Source organism: Coturnix japonica, chromosome 6 (genome assembly GCF_054131305.1).
Source record: "Coturnix japonica strain WE chromosome 6, WE-NBRP24, whole genome shotgun sequence".
NCBI classification, from domain to species: Eukaryota; Metazoa; Chordata; class Aves; order Galliformes; family Phasianidae; genus Coturnix; species Coturnix japonica.
Genome location: NC_140668.1, coordinates 33,796,412 through 33,817,043, shown reverse-complemented (window position 1 = coordinate 33,817,043; position 20,632 = coordinate 33,796,412). Strand labels below are relative to the sequence as shown.

General features: G+C 36.1%; 1 protein-coding gene across 6 annotated transcripts in view; it reads right to left on the bottom strand.

The window, feature by feature from the left end:
• Positions 1-20,632, bottom strand: part of CDH8 (cadherin 8) — a 136,715-nt gene that overhangs the window by 104,016 nt on the left and 12,067 nt on the right. For all 6 annotated transcript variants that reach the window (XR_014947791.1, XR_014947792.1, XM_032447060.2 and 3 more), the window contains exon 2: positions 17,268-17,714. Coding sequence is in view for 4 of the 6 variants with exons in the window: in XM_032447060.2 (XP_032302951.2) it covers positions 17,268-17,519 (252 nt within the window). In the remaining 2 variants the exon portion in view is untranslated. The remainder of the gene's footprint in view (positions 1-17,267; positions 17,715-20,632) is intronic.

Sequence of the window (20,632 nt, the reverse complement as noted above, 5' to 3'; positions counted from 1 at the left end):
GACATTTTTTGAAGGAACAGGTCTTTCTTTACTCTGCTCCAGCCCTCTTGTCACCCATTCAAAGTCACACAAATTAATCTGGAAAGCAGTGCCATCGAGTTCACTTTCATTTATCCAAGTATCAGGTTTTTAATCACGTAGTACTAGTAGACCAGCTTGCAAGCCAGCAGTCAGATATTGTGGTGGCATCACCCACAGATGTTTCACAGAAAGTGAGACACAGGGAGTTGTCAACATACTGTGAATCAATTTATTCATTCTCACTATCTCTCCAGTCAATTTCATCCTTCAAGGTGCAAATTAGAAATACAGATGTATTTTCTGAAAAGCTTTCCAGATTCAGTTTTTCAAAAGCAAGTTAAGAACCTGTTGGCTCTCATCCAGCATAGTATCTGTTTAACACTGGAGGAATACTTCCCTGGGAAGCACATCCTCAACTTTGAAGTGAACATTATGAACATGTACTTATATCAGTACGCCTCTAAAGACTCAAGTCCTAGAACTTCCTACCCAAAAGTCAACATCTGACAAAATGTCTTCTGACTTTCACAGACTTCTACAAGCAAGGGAAAAGCATAAAACTCTAAGAGTATGTCACTGTCCTTAACTACATGCTTAAATTTGTCAGTACTGAGGAACAGAATCTGGAGGACAGCAATATTTCAAAACTGCTGCAAGGATGAGAAGGAACTAAGTATTGTTTAAGCTAAATAGAAGAGTAGAATATCTTGCACATTTATCCAAGACAAATTCCATCTGCAATTTCATGGAATTAAAGGACAAAGAAAACTGGATGGTAAGTCAATCAACTTTATAATAATAAAGTCATTACAGGTCTGTGATGTATTGAACAGTAACATCTGTGGCATATGCTCTAAGCACTGAGTGGAACTATCTGCTTTTAATTAGTTGGTATTTCAGTGAGAACTCTTGTACATGAGTCAACAGATAAATAAGACAACAATAAATATCTACCAGGTTTCTCACTACCCTAAAATTGTAACATTTTATTCTAACATTTTGGAATGATATAAATAATGGTGATATTTAGCTTGACTGCAAGAAATTCCCAGAGAAGTTGTGGATGCCCCATCCCTGAAGGCATTCAAGGCTAGTCTGGATGGAGTCCTGGGCAGTCTGATCTAGAGCGTGGCAACCCTATCACATGGAAGGCATTGGAACTGGAATGCACTACCCAAGCCATTCTATGAAATAAGATTGAATCTGCTTGCCTATTCATGCCTCACCTTGTCCAAAACATATGCAGTACAAAGAACAGGTGACTAATCCCAATAGGATACACTTCTATTCTGAGTTGTTAGCTGAAACATGGGTTTAATCTTTAAAATATATTTCAGAAGATAAAAGTAGAAGACTGAGGTTGGAAGAAGCAATAAAAATATTTCATTCACAAAATACTACCCCATTTTATTCAGCCAAGATCGCCTGGAGCATTTCATTCCAGCGCAGAGATACTGCTAAAATTTTTATTTATATGCATTCTTTCTTTTCAAACTTTCAAAAAATTCAGTCTGAAACAATATTACTCTGGATTCTAGAATATGATTGTAGCTGAGAAGGTATGATTTTCTATCAGCCAGAATGGCAGCACTGTCTCCTCATTTTCACATCCTTCACTTTCATATACAAAGACCCATACATACATGAATATAAATACCAGAGAATTCATGTTAATCTAGACACGCAAAAAGCGTATAGAACTGCAGACATACAGAACTCATACACATATGCAGCTTCAAGTTTATATCTTTAATGCTACCAGTTAAAGCTTGACTTGATCTTGCGAATAGCCAGAGGACAGTGACTCAGTCAAGGTTAGCATCATCCACATCCAACCACAGAAGGAAAACGAAGCATGCACATTTTGTCCACAGCACAAGAACAAAGTCTATTCTGACCAAGGCACTTTCAAGTGTATGAAGAATACACGCTACAAAGGCTTTAGGCTTCTCTATGAATGACAGCTTCCTTTTGAGCTACAGAAAAACTTGTAATGGACTTTTCTGTCTCAAGGGGAACTTTTAAAGCCTAAACAGAATTTCAATTATATTTTTCAGCTAGTATGAAATTGTTGCTCTAACACTAACTGCAGATGCTCAGATTAGATTTAAGCCACATTTTTAGAACAAAGAAGTAAAAAAAACAAAAAACAAACAACAAAAAACCATCAGCTTTTTTTAAGCTCTTATCCAAATTTAAACTGCAGTGTATGCAGCTGGTTGACTTACTGCTAATATGGTACTTTTCAGAGCTTTTAACACACTTAAATGGCTGTTTGCTCAAGGCATATGGTTTGAATTAGCTGGGCAGTGCATAGTACAGCTGGCAAACTGGATATCAAAACCTGGCAATAAGCCTTAGAATTATGTGTCACTATGTGTCAATTTTTCCTGAATTTTCTGTCAATTTTTACTGTTTCTGTGTAAATTTGAAGTTACTTCACATTCTACTACCATACATGCCATCACTACTTCCTCTGTTACAACAACTGGATGTAGCAGCCCCATGCTGTGAAGGGATGATGTTAACTGCAAAGGCTTTTTTTTTTTTTTTTTTTTGCCAGGGAAAAAAAAATTACGAAAGCTTTCATTAAATGATCTCAGTATTTTCAAAATGGGCAAGGATCATTTTTTTCTGGTACAAAGATTTGGAAACAGTGACAGGTGCTGTTCCAAGAACACATTCATTTCAAATCAAGCAAAAAATTGGAATTCTTTGGCAGTATGTCCCGTTCTCACTATTGCTTCCCATAACTTAAGTCAAATGCTTTTAGCCTCAGCTGTGACATTCAGAAAGGTCTAACAAAAATCTCCAGCAGTATCTGAATATAATTTTTGTATTATTTAATAAATTAAGCATCATTTTTAGACTCTCAGCATAATGAGCTCTCATTGGCACCAAGAAGATTCATAAATTCACACTGCTGAGAATTGTTTTCATCAGAAATGGGCCAGCCTCCCATGGTGTCCATCCTGCAGTTGAGAACTGCAATATATTCTGGCTGTGTCTGCAAGTCACAAGTGTTCAGTTATTATCACTGAGTTTGCATTAGTGCTGCTTGAAAAGCCAATCTAGATACCGACAATGACACTATCATCTTAGGGCACATACAACCACGTATTTCTGAGCATATATTCTGACATTTTTAGGGAAAGTATCACACTTCTGTGCTTCATATACTCAAGGTAAAGAATTAAGATAAGTACTAGGAGAAATAGAGAAGCAGAATGTTTGCTGCCAGAAACCACACAGCTACATGAAAAAACTGTATTTGTTATAATGCACAAGCTTTACAGAACTCAAATAGCTTTTTAAGAACAATGCCCTTCTCAAGCAAAATAAATAAAATAGCACATAGCCTCTTTTCATCTCAATTATGAATGCCCTAAATTTAAAAAGAATCTAGCTTTAGAAATTTCTTTTTCCAACAGTAAAAAAATCTCATTAATTTGTGAGACTCATTAACATCTGAAATAGCACTGATTATCTGGACAACTTTGAAAAATACATTTCAGTAAGTAACAAAAAATTTTAAGTCTTCCTTTTTGAGATTTCCACAATCCCTTCTTCCTGTTGATTAACCAGTACAAACGAGAATACTGTAGTGCAAGAGGTCAACTCACTGTACTAAGACAAACTGAAAGCAAGTGGTAAGAAGAGTTTTTATCTGTTTACTTAAGTCTCTCAAACTTCAGAATCCTTATCAGCATAAAGGAATACAAAGAGAAGTCAGTCTGAAGAAAAAAGGTTGTGCATTCTTATAGAAGTACAGCCATTAAGTTCATGAACCTTTTGAAGATGATCAAGTGAATAATGAATACAATGCACAGAAAGACTCTTCAATATTATATATATATAAATCCTACCATAATAGAAATGTCAAATATATTGAACTGAAGTTTGTGAAAGTTCATTTCAGCAAGAGTGAAGCATGATAAAACTGGAGAGATATATAGCACAATTTCTCTATCAGCAAACGATACAGTACAAGCCTGTACAAGTTGATGGGGAAACTCTTGAGAAAGATGGCATGGCATATGTTCTGGCAAGTGTATGCCACACCTCCAACTTCACTGCTGTGGCATTTAGAGGTGCACTCTAAATTTTTCATTATTCTTAAACTGTATTTTTAAAAATGAATGCATTATCAAGTCCTACAGCTTGACAAATTGTACCAATATGCATTCCCTCACCTGAAAGGACTGATTTACAGGTACAATCTTAAGTATATATAAGCTTAGCAAGCAACTGAAACACTGAGTAATATTAAAAGCAACTATATGCAAAATGGAATGAAGTATGGTTTAAGGAACATGGAGAGCAAAGTAGGGAATGTCAGAGGTCACATAACCTACAAAGAAGTGCCAGAAGAGGATTAGAGAATTTTATTTCTTAAGAGGCTCACAGGTCAATTACCTACAGGGTCCATTTCAGGTCCAACATTAACACGGACATGAGCGGACAGCTTCTTAGATTCATAAAGAGGCTTAGATATCTATCCACAGCTTTAGGCAACTGTATCTCTAGACTTGAAACAACTAAGTGCCTTTTCTCAGGTTTGTATAAAAGCTGACAGTCCTCCGTTTTCACGGGTTTCAGCCTTACACATCACTTATGATATAAAAATAGACACCCTCTCACAGAAGCCCAGCTGACAGGATCCTGCAGCCGACTTTCAGAGAGCACAAGAAACATACTGCCAATTTCCTCATCCCACATTTTACTCACACTATTAGGCAGGTATTTCAAAATGTTCTGCCCCTAAGATCAGAACAGCAAACAGCATTTTTTACCCCTTTTAATTCCCTTCCTCACAGTTATACCATTTCTTCTTTTACTTAATTTTTACTATGTTCATTGATACTGAATTTTTTGTGAAAGGGGAAGAACTTTAATAATGACCCACATCAATCTATCAAGACTCCCTGAATCATGGCCTCCTCTCTCCTGCTGGAAGAGCACCAGCCTGAGCAAAGAGCCTCAAGGCCCCATCTTGGATCTGTGCTAGAGGTTCTTTCTACCTAAGCTGAAGTTCCAGGCATAGCCAAGTGGTCTGAGTTTGACCTATCAGTGAATATATACATATCCAACAAGTTATCATATCTATTAGCCAAGTTATCTCATCTCCACTGACTTTTACTGAAGTTAAAATCATAACTTTTGTATTGAGACGATTTTTTTTTTCCCCTCCAGCCATATTTACATCAGATTTAAAAAGAAAACTGTTGAATATTCCATGGCCAAGAATATCCCTTTAATTAATATCTTAATGACCAACATAAGCTGAACACTGCATTTAAAGATGCAGCAAACACCAAGCCAAACTTTAGAACAGAAAAATAAGAACTTTCATTGTGAAGGACCTAGCAGCTCCTTTAAAGCACACACTGTAAAAATGGCAGCTGCTTTGCTGCGTTAGACACCACCAGAGCCCTAGAAAAATGTTTACAGCTAGAGAGTTGTGTCATCTTCTCCTAGGTTTTGTAATTAGAAGGGTCCTGAAATGAGTGAAAATAGAAATGAGAATGTTCAGCTCAGCAAAAATAGTCTGGAACTTTTTGCTGTATTTCTACCATATACTAGCCTTGAAACTGTCCCATTTAACAGATCTCTTTCCCTGAAACCATTCCTTAGCTTTGTATCTATATGGCTTTCACTGTCTCTCACTTCGGTGTGATTTATGTCAGAAGACAGAGAACATATTAACTGTTCCACAGTGTACTCCAACAAAGATGATTCTAAAGAAATCCAATTTCTTTCCTTTTTTTCCCCTAAACAATTACCTTGTTCTTGCTAATAAAACAAAAATCTGCATCAAGATGTGGTTTTGAGTCCTATGTGGGAATAAACCAACAACAAAGAATTATTAAAAAAGGGAGTAAAACTCCTGCTATAAGCCAATGCTGATTATGCTGGTCAGATCTATACACACACACATGCATACACTTAGACTAATATATATATATTGCCTTGCAATTCTGTATTAATCAAATAGAATACCCTGTAGAAGAAATACAGTACTAAGTAGCTCAATATAGCACTTCTGTTCCAGTTGCCTTGTACAAGCTTATTTGAGTTTTAATTGAGAGATGAAATTCTCTCTTTTAATGCTTATGCCTGCTTGAAGGTTACCTTTTAGTCCCGTGGAGATAAAGGAAAATGTGCCAACATTTGAGAGATTTGATTACCTGTATAAAATTATGCTTGCTCATTTTTCCTAGGCAAGATACTCTTGGGTAAAGTTATATTAAAGAGAGAATAGAAAGTGTCCATACAAAGAAAATATTTTCCAATTATGCTTCTCAAGATGCAGAAAACATTACTTGTGATGGAGGATTATGAATGAGATAATTACAAAAGCCTAATGTACCTAAATCCACAATAAACAAAACAAAACAAAAACATTAATAAGTGGTTATTGACTGTTCTTCCTCCTCTTCATAATAAAAGACCAGGACAGTACCAAGGACAAATCTTTCTACAATCTTAGTGTCACACATTATATACAAGAAGACATTTTCTACTTACATTAATAGCTACAAATGAAACCACATCAACTTTTATTTGACATCCAAAAAACCCTATGCCTTTCAAAACAAGCTTAATAAGAAATTTTCATATTAAGAGACAATTGAAAATAATGATTTAGAAATATGAAGAATAAATGTTTCCCCATTTAAACTACTTAATTTCACTCATTTCTAATGAGCAATGTGCACTTCTGAAAGAATCCTTTCTAATGTTGGATAGGTAAGGTACATAATGATATAAATTGTAATTTCTTGAAAGTATTTCATTAAAGTACGTCTCCTAACCTCTTTTTGCTTCTTCTAAGAAATAATTATTATTTCTGAGGAGCACTAGTGAGGAACATCTGAGCTCCCACATGCAGTATTTCATCACAGATGTCACCAATTGGGAAGATTTTTAAAAGGATTTCAAGCAGTGGCAGCTCTTTTCCTGATGCACAGCAGAATGTGGTGCACCATACAAAATTACCTTTGGTGCACTTCTTTTGCAATTTCAGCTCCCAGTACTGCTGCATTAAGTGTGAAGGCACAGTCACAACAGAAAAGGTTAGCAGTATTTCTAAAAGAATGACAAAGGGTATGAAAATTGCAGGGGTCAGAGTACGTGGACAGGAAGCTGAACGCTATTGCTTTCTTATGCTTACCCTTAGGGAAGAGCAATAGTTTCAATAACAAAGAGCATTCTCTACTGTTTATTATTGGCCATTTTTAACAGGAAATCTTTTAGTGCTGTCTCAGATATACATACCAACCCATGCATATGTACACCCGTTTTCATCTCAGTGTAATTGTTCTGGCTTTCCCCCCCCCCCCCCCCCCAACTCCCTGCCTCCACCAGACACTGCACAAACTGTATAAAAGGTTTTGCAGTAAGTGCATTAAGACAGATGTACTGCCTAGTGACATTCCTAACCAAATCTGGAATTAATTTGGTCTATTAGATCTGAAAGAACACAATGTATCTGGAAGGTTGGATTTTCCCTCACCCCTCCCAAGATATTTTTTTTATATCAATTATAAGCAGTACTGTAAGGCATACAGCTTCACAAAGCAGAAATTCAAGCCCCATTACATAATGTATCACATATGGCATAAAAAGTACATAAAAAGGACAAGATACTTATAAAGTAAGTGGCTGAGAAAAGAATAGATTAAGGTTTAACTATTGCGGGGTTTTTGGTCTTCCTGAGAATTCTCAAACGACGCTGAGAGATTTCTTTTGATAGGGCCTCATGGGGACAATGAAAGATACCAATTCCCTAAGAGTACACCAAGGTTATAGCACTGGGAAGGTTATGAAGAGAAAAGACTCCAGGGGTTGGTTACTTTGTCCCACAGCAGTCTCAACTCTCCCGTGTTACACAGATCCTCAGAGCCCTACATACTGCACAGACTACCAGCAGAACTGATATTTATATTCTTTCAGACTTCCAACCTGCCTCAGCTAAAGGGACATCAGAGGTTTCCTCTCTCAAAGACACTTCTTTGAGGCTTACAAAAAAATGAAGCCAGACTGGCTTGCTTTAGGCTTAGGCAAACATATCTAATGTCTCTCAATTTTTCTGCATTTTGCAGAATTTACAGATGTGCTTCTAACTGTTCATATGAGATGTCTGTGAACAGCATTATTATTTTTTCACCTCATAGTATGAAACAATAGCATGTTCAAATGTCTGCAGTGAGCCATCTGCCTCAGAATAGACCTCTCATCCTGTTAGCAGAGTAACAACTTGCTTTGCTTCTGTCAGACTTTTTTCCACGATTAATTGTTCATTATGGTGTTTCTGCTTCACCCATTTGATTTAGATTGAAATATTCACTAACAAAGTGTATTCCTAAAAATCCCAAGATTTACTTATACATACATACTGCCCAATTCCTAGCATTTGCTCCCTTATCTGTAATTTGTAGTAACAAGCAGGTGGTCTTCTGGAGAGGCAGAATTTAGTTCAATTACAAAATGATTACTTAATGGGATGATCGATACTGTTGCTTTCTACACAGAGCAAGAAGCCTAATTCTGTCTAACCCTTCAGAGTTTTAGTCATTTTCTTTCTTTACTTCAAGGCAATGACAGTGAATTTAACATACAATGTAGTTTTAAAAAAATAATAATAATAAAAAATTAAATATATATAAAAAAGGGAATTTAAATATATAATGTAAATTTTTCTCAGACTGCATAGTATACATCTCTTCCAGAATGTCCCACACACTTTAGAAGTAATTACGTGGCTTCTCAGCCTTCCCAATGATATTCACCCTTTGCACTCGGTAACAATATCACTAGCTTGTAGGAGACATCCAGATCTAAGGGAACAGCAGAGGATCAGAAAGCTTGTCCCACAGTAAGGCCACGGAATTAAGATACAGTTGCAGACATTCAAAATCACTTCTCTGCTCACAATCTTCTGCATGTATGTTTTCCTCCTCAGTTGCAATCTGCATATCCTATTCACTGCAGCAACAGCTCTGAGGCAGGAATTGGCTCCTACCCAACAAAATGGAGAAAAACTGTGGCTAAGGTTTTGTAATACAAATGCAGCATAAACAGCTTTCACACTTACTGACACAGTGCACTGTTACTCGTGTGCTGTAGTTCACTATATAAAAATACCTCCACAAATTCTTTTAGAGCATGTATGATGTTTCCAAAACTCACTAACGAATCAAGTCCATGTTGAAATTCGTTTAAAGAATACATGGGTCCTAAATTTCAATTCTGTTTGTAAATCTTTTTCTGACAGGTAAATTCCTGGTATATGTGTTTAATCACTTGTGTACTGTTGTTCAGTTGTATGAAAATTCAATAAAGAGTAATAGTCTGTGTGTATCTCTGAATCAGCACCTGCTCTTAGTTTACCAAATATTCCATCAATTATGTGGGTGAATTAATCAAGACCCATTAATTAGCAGAAATAACCTAATAATTTGAAATATTGTATTGGCATTAAGCCTTGTTTCAGATGATTTCATGTGGAGGAAGAAATACAAACATTTTACCTCTTGTCATTGTGACAAGACAACAATAAGACTTGGAAAGTGTGCCAGCAGCTGACTTTAAATGCTTCAGACTACACAGTAATTAGAAAAAAAAAAAAAAGAAAAAAAAAAGAAAAGAAAAGAAAAAGAAAAATTAATAGTAATTATGTTGGTAATTATATATAGAAAAGTTTTTGTGTAAAAATATGGTAGATCCTCATTAAGCTGTTGGAGCTGAATAATATCACAGCTAGGCATTCTGCATCGTGCTATGACACACAGGATCATGTTGAATGATTACTTTGTAGACTATCCAAATTAAGAAAAAAATGAATTTCATTTTCCATTCAATTCAATTTTCTGATTTCTTAAATTTGAATGTACAACATGCACAGCTCTTAATAATGTTTGGTGACCTCAGAAAAAAATGTGACAAAAGAGCTATGGTTTGGTTCTTCACTCCTTCCCTCAGAAAGCTTCCCTAATCTTGGTTCTTCACACCTTGATGCTTCCCATCAGTTCTACATATAATAAAATCTACCTTTCCTTCCTTGGTGACTATATCTCCATTCCATGTAAGTCATTCTTTCAATGAGTATAAAAGAAAATGAGATAAGGTGGTTTCTGGATTTAAGCCAGCAGATGACTAGGGTTCTCTGAACTGCTAAGAAATAAAATACATTTTTGGATTCTATCTGTAACTGAGCTCCTTGCCTCCAGTGATTGTCTCTGAGTGAGTCTTTTATTTTGTACATTCCGTCTCATTGAGGCGATCTAAGAGCAATGCACAGCACATCAAGTTGAAACGCAAACCCTCTGCTTGGCTTCTATTCACCAGAGGCTGAGTGTGTAAGTTACTGAGCTCAGACCCTGAAACAAGAAAAGGGATTCCTTGTGTTGCTCCTAATGATTCCTCCACTTAATTCAGGAGTGGTACAGTCTCCAGGGAAAACTGCACATACTTTTTTGTGTAGCTGCTGGCATGAGTGCTGTAAAATAAAGGCTTTGAAAGAAATTATGGAAGGGGAATCTTTACACTAATAGAGTTTCCTCAGGAAAAAGGAACGCTTTATTTCATACTGCATCACCACAGGTGTTCCTCAAGGATCACCAAGAGGCTATTCAGATACATAAATATTTGCAGAAATATCTTCAAGAAAATGGTCTACATTTATTTTCAATGCCAAATGCTCTACACGTTACTTTTAAATAATAGTTACCTTTATATATTACCTTAAATACTTATTGCAGCAAATTATCTCTGCAATTAAGCTGATTGCTTCACATCCACATTAGGCCACACAGCATTGGCAGCTCTGACTTTGTCCAAATAAAATACCCTCAGCTGGAAGTCCTGGTTGTACAGTGTGTGCTATTCCCTCTTATTTCTTCTCTCACTTTAGAAAAAAAAAAACAAAAAACTTTTAAAACTAAACTTTCAAGAAAAAAAAAATTGCAAACTCTTTCCTGGTATTTTCACTCACAAACAATATTTTCTTGTGATGACTGTGAATGTGTATTTATTACAAACTAAACAGAGAGAGCAGACCATCACCTAAAAGACCAACCATTTCTATGTAATTCAGCTTATGAGATACTATGCAGTTAGATTCCACAGATCTGTCTGGAAGCCTACAAACACTAAATTAATTAGACACAAAGTATTTCTCCATACTGATCAAAAGGCAACGTGTCCAGTCACTTATGGAAAGTTATTCCTATTTGATAGCTTTCCAGTGGCTTATAGGAAATCTGTTTGCCCAGTTGAGAAAAGACAAACTTTTATCAGACACAAAACCTCAATTGGCACTAATTGGCAGTTAAATTTACAGCTAGAATGGAAGCATCCTGAAAGGACCAGGGGTGGGACCTATAGGTAGAAACTGAAAACCATTTGCAAAACCAATGTTGGAAAGATCAAACAATCATAGGGCATCTGCACAATATCACGTGGAAAGCTCTGCTTAGTTTTTCATGCTGTCACTTCAGCATTTTGCCTACATGCTTGGAAAACATTTCAATTCATAGAGAGAAAGATAAGATGTTTAGATCAATACATTGAGTGAAAGTTAACAAGCTTCTAATTCTTCACAAGCAAAAGCAATTCTCACTCTTATTTCTTTAATTATTTTTTTTCCCTCAGAAGATTAGAAATCTTTGTGACATCAGAACAATATAAGAAGGTTAGTGATGATAACATTGAAGTAACATCAGGAGACCCAAATGTGTAAGTATTATTACATAGATTATACATATATCATTCTTATCTTCATTGTTTAAAATGAAAACAAAACCAATACAACCCTTTAAAAGCTATTCTATAATTATTGTTTTTGAAGTCTAAAATTCAAGATGTGAATCACAACACAGAGATGTTCTCACTTTATTAGAGAAAAATACAGATGGCTCAGAAGGTGCCTGGTGTTCTGCAGGTGAACACTTTACTGAGCAAGATTCATAAGCAATCTGATGTTAATAAAAAACCTCAGACACTTCTACATACTGATATTTGCCACTTTCTTACACTACTGTTCTACCAGCAAAAAGCAGAAACATAGGAGTCATCTGATGAAAACCCTCTTTGAAACTCTTGCCAGTTCAGTTGCATTAGCAGATACGCAAGTGTACTAAGCTGCAATTCTACTTAAATTGTGCTTATAAATCTCAAGATTGGAGATCGGGGAGCATGAAAGTGTTCAGCCTTAGTCAGTGGTACTCCCTGAAACATACTGAAATGAGATTTATGGTTCAAACTATTTGTCCTCGTTAAAATTTATTAATGTTTTATAAGAAAATTCTCAAAGCTTGCACCTAGTAAAAAAGAAACAAAAGAAATTTGTGCATACTTAAGAATACATACATATTTAATAAAAAATACTGCATTCACCATGCTTACATAAAATGCTGTATACTACATTTATTGGCTTTGTAGTAATATTTGATTATTACATGCTTTTCTTTGAGCTACTTATACTCCTGCTGACTAAGCTGACTTAGAGCATGGAAACAGGAGGGTTCTGTGAAGTATATGGTCATCTCTACGCACAAAAAAAAAAAAAAAGGCAGGAAGAATTTGTATTTTCCATAAAGCATACTGCAGAAAATTAAATGACACATTTTGACTTCTGGGAGTTTATTAAACATAAATAGGCAAATTAGTGTATAATTACAGTTGCAAAACAACAAAAATCTAGGGCTTAGAAAGCAATGTTGACTTTGCAACATTTCAGATATTTAATATTTTATAGCATACACTTGAATCATAGCTAGTAAATATACAAGTGTAAATTAAAATACAACCTTTATGGCGTTCTGATGCCTACTGTTTTAAGTGTGAGAACTTACAAAGTCCATTAACTTAGAACAATATAATACACCATGAAAACTACACTAGAGTTTTACTACATCTATATTTCACGATTCCTTCCAGTCAGGGAAACAGCACATAATTTATCCCGAATGTAATGAGATCCTTAGTTACATATATTTCTATTTTGCATCTTGAATACTGCAACATTTTCAGGCAGTCATTATAATCTCAAACTCTATGTAGGAATCAAAAGAAAAAACATATGGAAGGAATTTGTTTAATTAAAACGTTATTTACTTTGCATTTATGTATCGTTTGGACTGCAACAGAACAATTTAAAATTTTTAAAAAATAAAATTTTTACCATTTACTTGTTAAGAGATATAATGTATGTTGGCAATGAATTCAAAGATTGCATAAAACATTTATAATGTAGAACTTACAGCTTGAAGCTATTTATAAGTGCTCTCTGCATTTCCAGGTTTGACTTTTACAGTAGCACAGCCTGAAGCACTTAACTGTAAAAACATCATGCCTCTCTACTGCTCCTCCTACAGGAAAATTACTTCTGTAAAGGCCTGAACCTAAGCCCCATATATCAAGGGAAAAAGCTTCATTGCTCTGACTGGAAGGAGTTGCCTAGCTCCCTGATTCTACAAACAATAAAGAAAAAAAGTTTTTCATTTAAGAGAGTGAAAAAACACATATTATTTACATCAGAAGGAAGGAAGAAAAGCTCCCTGGTCACAGATTAAAAACAACTACGTGAAACACCACTGCAGGGAAGAGCTGACCAGGCCACATTCTTTCTGCATCTCACTAATTTCTGGTTTGTTTCTATCCCTCCACAGAGTTTTCTAAGTAACTTCTCAGGAGCTAACACAGCCTTGTTGCCAACCACACGCTGCAGATGCTGCACAGCAGCTGTGCTTGTGACAGAGGTGCTGGCCTCACCTGATGAGGTCATTTTATGAATCTCTCATAACAGTTAGCATGCAAAATATGCAAAATATTACCCTGAGACTAGAAATAGGTAAATGAAAAGTTCTCTGGAATGTTCTAGGAGAAGCGATACCACGGAAACAGCACTAATCTGACTGACAGGCTGTGTTTTTCCATGTATGGATTTAACTGCTAATTTGTTTAGTGCTGCTGATGATTTAGGGATGATTTCTGTCACCTTCATTCCCTTCTATGTTCTACTCTGTGCACTGTACTTACAAAGCACAACTGTTAACTCATTCACTGTCCTGGAATTTTTGCTTGAAAACATCTATTAAATTGGGCTCTATCCCATTTAAAACATGACAAAAAACCCTCATGTATCATAAAAAGAAGGAGCTAAAATGATATTCCCCAAACCTACTTTCCTAAAGCTTCTTAATGATATTATCTATCTCATTGTGAATTCGGTGGCTGCCTCCAGTGAAGGAACAGGAGCATTTGCTACACCACAGATTTCATAGCACATCTGCTATGGTGCTGTAAATGCATGCAGAGGAGACTGAGAAAATGCAGCAGTGTATATCAAGTAAAAGTTCTTCCTAACTAATCAAGTCCACAGGGACAGCATGCAGTGTCACAAAACATATCACTCCACAGCTGAATGAGGTTGTCAGCCACTGGGAGGCCTGCAAAGTGCTGACAGCAATGTGCAGTATGTGGAGTCTTCTAAAGGAGATCGAATAGCTTTAGAAAGTTCTTACCTGTTTCTACGGAAGGAGCACAAAAAGAAAGAGAAGTAAAAAGGATATTTGTGAATCTACCTTCCTACGCTGTAGTGCTGTGAATAAAACCAAACTCATCTGAGTATGTCACAGGAACATGAAAAAGGTTACTTTGTAGGTGTCTCAAAAACGCACGTATACTTTTCTTCATGAATAGATCAAAACAATATGGAATTTATTATGATACCATCTGTCAAAATGCAATGCAATATTAATACAGACAAAAAAAGGAAACAAGAAACCTCAGATTCTGAAATCACAGAGGAAGCATGGATTTGTATGCCATATATTATTATTTTTTTTAAGCAGATGTGAGAACTCAAGTAGAGCTGCCTAAGTTTAAGTTTGACCGTACTCAAACTAATGGTGAAAAGTGATGTTAAAAACCGATAAGAAGTACAAGAACAAAAGCAAAAGATTTTTTCCCACCCTTTCCTTGTCACTGTTGGAAACTACCACACTTTACAGAAGAATACACATAAAATCCTCCTATTAGTCTCACTGCAGATTATTTCATTTACTAGAGCAAATACATTGGGAACACATTTATTAACACATATTCATGCAGAATAGAAACTAATAAGCAACTTTGAGTATTCTGGGTATACTGCAACACATTTTAAAGAGGTGTCTTTGCATCTTGAAGCCGCTTTTCCTGGAAAACACAAGCAGCCTTAGGAGAGATACTACTTCTCCCTCTAAGTGGGCACTGAAGGTGTATTTGAAAGCATATATCAAATTTATACTTGTGCATACACTATTTCTGTTAGCCCAAACACTTATTTTTGTGTTTATATAACTAGATCAGCTAATTATCTGCTCATTCCAATTATATGTGACTATGAAAACTACTATCTACACCCCTTAAGAGTGAGGAAGGAGACAAAATGTGCAACCCAAACCTACATAGTGAGCTTTGCTTTAACAACATTCTCTTTGAAGTACTGAACTATCAAGAAACATATTTATTTGGAGTACTAAGAACATGTTAAAAATAACATACAAGCAGCACTGCCTCTGTAATGGCACAGAACCACATCTATACCCAGATGCTGCTTCTTGTGCTCCAGATGATCCAAATATGGACGTCTGCTTTAGCTGGCATTGCTTTTTTAACTGCTTGCTGTTGTGTGTATATACTTTCTGCATTTACCTGGATAGAGTGACAAGCTCAGGCAAGATTTACAAAATTATTTTAAGCTATTTTCTGGAGTAAGCCATGGATTTCTTCCTTGTGAGATTCACTTTTTGCTCTTTTTCATCTAAATCATGCAGTGTTTTAATTAGACAGCAGTCTCAACAAATAGATTCTCACAGCATTTCAGAGCATCCAATTCTATTTGAAATGCCAGCAGAAGATGGGATAATGTCTTCATCAGTCTGGCTTAATTTAACCCCCCTGCTTCTGTTCACTGATGACTTGAACAACTCAGGACATTATATTCATTAAAAACAAAAAAAAAAACAAATGAAACAACCAACTCCTCCCCGGCCAAAACAAACAGAACAAAACCTTATACTGTAGAAATCTCAGGACTTGGATACATTCTGAAAATCAAACTGCCACAAAGTACAAACTTGGGATTCCCCACAGCCAGAGAAAAGCAACTAAAAATCATTTTAAAAAAGATGATAAAACATTGTTTTATATTTTATAAAATATATTTTATAAATATAACATTATAAAAAAAAATATGCTGGAGAAAATAAGAAATAATTTTAAGATCTGTAATAAGCATGTCACTGTCCCTCTGAAACTGAGTGACCAACTATAGAAATACAAATGAAAACAGATATACAATACCTGATCTACACATAAACATAGCACTCAAAAGGCACTGAAGTTCATTATTCTGTCTGACCCTACATTTAGACTAAGGAATGGCTGCATTAGGAAAAATTCAGGAACACACATGATATGTAGTTTCTTCAACAACTGCTATAGCAATTGATACTCCCTACATTATACTTTCTACACACTGTTCATTTTTCCAAAATTATCACGAGATTATTGACATCCACCATTTCTGTTTGCTAGTTTGTTTTACACCATTTTAGTGTTTGGGAAACACGGTGATGATGTATTTAGTTATTTAAAAGGAACTGAAATTTAGCAATAAACACACATGGTATTTTTAATTGCTCACTATAGGCCAGATGAAGTTAGAAGCAGATAATACTTTCCTAACAGTAATTCTAAGGTAATTCACTCCTTATGAATGCAGATAGAACATGATCACATTTAAGAGAAAGTGCAGGTCTGATTCACAGAACAGGGGTAATACACATTGATACCAATAAGCTAATGCATGACAATAATCAATAGTTTAAGACAACAGTCAAACAAGAACGTAAGGAAAAGCATAATGTTCCTTCTGGTCTTTTCATCTTACTAACCTTGAAACTAAATTATGAAATCTGTGACTACAATAATAAATAAGCATGTATAGCAGGACTTCTCTGTAAACTAGAACCCTGTGATTTTGATTCTTTGTTTTGCTGAAATTCTAGCAAAGCTGGAGGCAGAAAATGACTGTAAGTGAAGTAAGCTTTTCAAATTAATGAACAGAAAATTTTATAATTATATACCACATAAAACTTGAATTCCTTAGCAGAGAGATATGACAGCAGACCTTCACATGCTATACGCTTATATTCAGAGAAGAAAAAAAGAAAAACAAAAAAATCTTGCCTTACCCGGCCAACTAGTATTGGTTCAGGTCCAGAAAATTCTTCTAATACAAACATTTGATTCCAAACCCAGCCTCTCTTGGAACGGTTCAAAACTCTTTGTTCTTCGGTTAGCCTTTTTAGTCCTGTACTGGATCCACTTGGAAGTACTTGAGATTGATTCATTGGAGCCATATAAATGGAAGGAAGTACAGTAATCCATAATATTATTAATGGAGTCCATGTATCCATAAGCATTTCCGTTAGTCTTTCTGGCATTGTACCATAAGCTACGCAAATCACCACAGAAATGAAATTATTATTTTGCTTTCCTCCAGACTGTAGCAATCCAATTCATCATGCAGTACAGAACATTTACTTACAGCTCCTCCATGTGTTTACAGCACAGTCAACATAAAAATAGCTTAGATTATAAAAAAATGATCCATTGAGTTTTCCAGTCATTAAGGATTTCTGTCAGGGGAAGAAAAAACAAATGTCAAATTAATGACTTAGGAGCTTAGGAAAATGTTTTAAAACTCTTACTTACTTTTACATCACAAGTAAAACTTGCTAGGATTTAAATTTGAAATATGCAATGCTAGAGTGCATTAAACAGGTTAAAAAGATAATGAAGTGACTGTGTGAATTCCTCCATTGCCTGAAATAGCCAAAGAAGACTCAGGTGAGTACTTGCAAACACTCAGGAATGCATTTTACTTGCAGTTTGTCTTGGCACCTGAAGCTGTTCCAGGCCCCCTTACTACACTATAGTTTTTTTATACATACAGCCAAATTACAAACACTTAATGTGTCAAGTAACAAAAAAATGAATAAAATGATGTCCTTGCATGCAGACTTATCCTCTTTTCCTCCACAAGAAAAGAAGATTTACTTCCGGTAAATGTATAAAGCTCTGGTAGTATGTTCTATGTTCATATCAGTAACCTGCAGCAGCACAACAGCTCAGCAAACCTTCACAATTCAAGAGAGGAACAAAGCTGGAAACTCCACTGTGAAATCCATGATTCCCAAACCAGATCTCTACCAAAGCCCCAGTAAGCTCATTTACACACATCTGCAGTCCAGGATCTTCAGTATCTCTCTCACTTTCAGACAAAATACACACTCAGATTTTATTTCAAAGACATTCTCCATCACAGGCACTTGGGAGCATTTTGTCTCCCTTTCTCCACATACCCCTCCACATATTAGAAGTCCACATCAGGTTTCAACTCAGTCTAAATATTCCCTGAAATGGACAAGCAAGTTAACATAGCAGGGCTTGCTAATGCCACGCTGATAGGCAAAATGTGAAATGCAGCCATAGATCACTTAGCAAGATAAATGCAGTGTTGCACAGGGAGAAGGGCTACATTACAGCTACTCTAATGAGAGTGGAGTTTTGTAAAAAGATTCCTGATACATTTTCATTGACTGATTCATATCCAAGCAATCTCAAGAGAAACCACTGTTTACAAGGTAGGTAAGACTATGTATTCACAAGCTTACACTATACCTTAGGCTGTTTTTTCCTTTAAAATGAGTTTCTAGTGGATTTTTGTAGGACTACAAAGACATTGGGGGGGGGGGGGGGGAAGGGGTGTTGTTATTTTTGACAGTGCGTGTTACAGTTTCTATTTTTTTGGATTCAGGCAAACTCAAGGAGGAAAACATCTGAAAATGTGAATAATGTCAATATATGTTAGCTGTTTTTTAAAAAGCAAACAAAGCAAGAAGATAGTTTTTTAAACTTGAGTAATTGCCAAAGCAGCTGTGAAATCTACTGCATGAAAATCTGAAACTGTGACAAACTTGTCTTGTTAAAAAAGGGGAGAAGAGCTGTTATCAAACTAAAACTCAATATCTCAAGTGCCATGGAAGAACAGTAACCTAATAGCGCAGCACTTCAACAACGCATCCAGAATGAGGTGAATAGTCATTACACAAGTAACCATGTAGGTTTGAAACATCTCACTGCTAACTGAGATGGAGAGAAAGGAAATGGAGAGTGTGCTTTTGCGAGGAAATTTTGGGGAAAATGTGAGAGAAGAAAGACTTCCCATCTTTCAGGCTTCTTCAAACCCCAGAGGGGAGCACAAGGAACAAGCGTCAAATCACTCAGCAGAAAGGATCTACCAAGACACTCTCTGGGCTAGGGAACTGAAGGAAGGCTACTGCTGCCACTTTCTGCCATGTTTCCTGGGGCAGTGGTAGAAAGTATCAGAAGAGAGAAGCAGACAAACTTGCAATGGCAACATTAAATACTTTGTTTGTGTGGAGCTCTTGTGCACTTGAGTGGCCTTGCACATGCACACACGTACCAAGAATGTGACAAACCATTTTTTTTTCAGTGGAGCAAGAATTGAAACACAGGAGAAATAGAATCTCAGTATAACAGAGCAACGGCTGTCATCTTCAACCAGTACACAAAATTAAATTCAAAGCTAGGGAGATGAACAGAAATCACAACTTAATAGCCTTTCTATAGCTAAGTATTTTTGGTGTTTATATCCAAAGCCATCCTTAAGCCAGAAATGGAGGCCCACCAGAAACAGACAGAATGTTACTCTGTAGTTCCAGAAAGCCTTATAATGGACCAAAGTGGGTCACTTTCTTACTTAGCAATAGTTGAAACTGCTGTAGATTTTCTTTGTATTCACAAGACCAAATAATAATAAATTAAAGCACCTTTTTCATATTCAAAAGGCTTTTTGAAAACATTTCCTAATTAATCTGCACAGGCTGTCTTTTCTAAAAGAGATGAAACAAATGAGATAAAACACTATGATGCTCACAGAAACATTTCTGTTTGAAGCAAGAACAGGATATTTGCTTTTCAAGCTGCCTCTCTCAATCTCTGGCAAGCATTAAGTTCACCTCAGCACACCCCTCCTCATTCCCCCCCCAGACTTCCTGTTACTCTTCACTTACTTCAGTCACATTTAGGTCATAGCCAATAGCTCTAATCCATCAGACTGAACCATCCTCATAGTAGTTCCCTATTTAGCAATACCTTAAGGTACTGAATCAAAAGCACAAGGGAAACACCAATAATGCACACACAATCTCACTAAACCTCACTAAGTGATACAATCCAGCACAGAATACTGTTACGCAAGCATGTAAATACAAGTGATCATGGAACAGGAAGAAATTCTCAGGTACCAACAGGAAAGTAGGCAATTGCTAGGAAGTTCAGGGTAAATGAAATAATGTGATGGCGCTTTTGCATGCATCTGTGTACTGCAGGGGACTATAACCACAATTCAGCAGTAGAGCTGGGTACGTACCTCTACAATTGAACCTAGACTGTTGGAGCCCTTAGAGATTAATTTGAGAAAGAGATTTATTTGGAATTCACTGCTCTGTCAGTCATGGCATTTACTTGG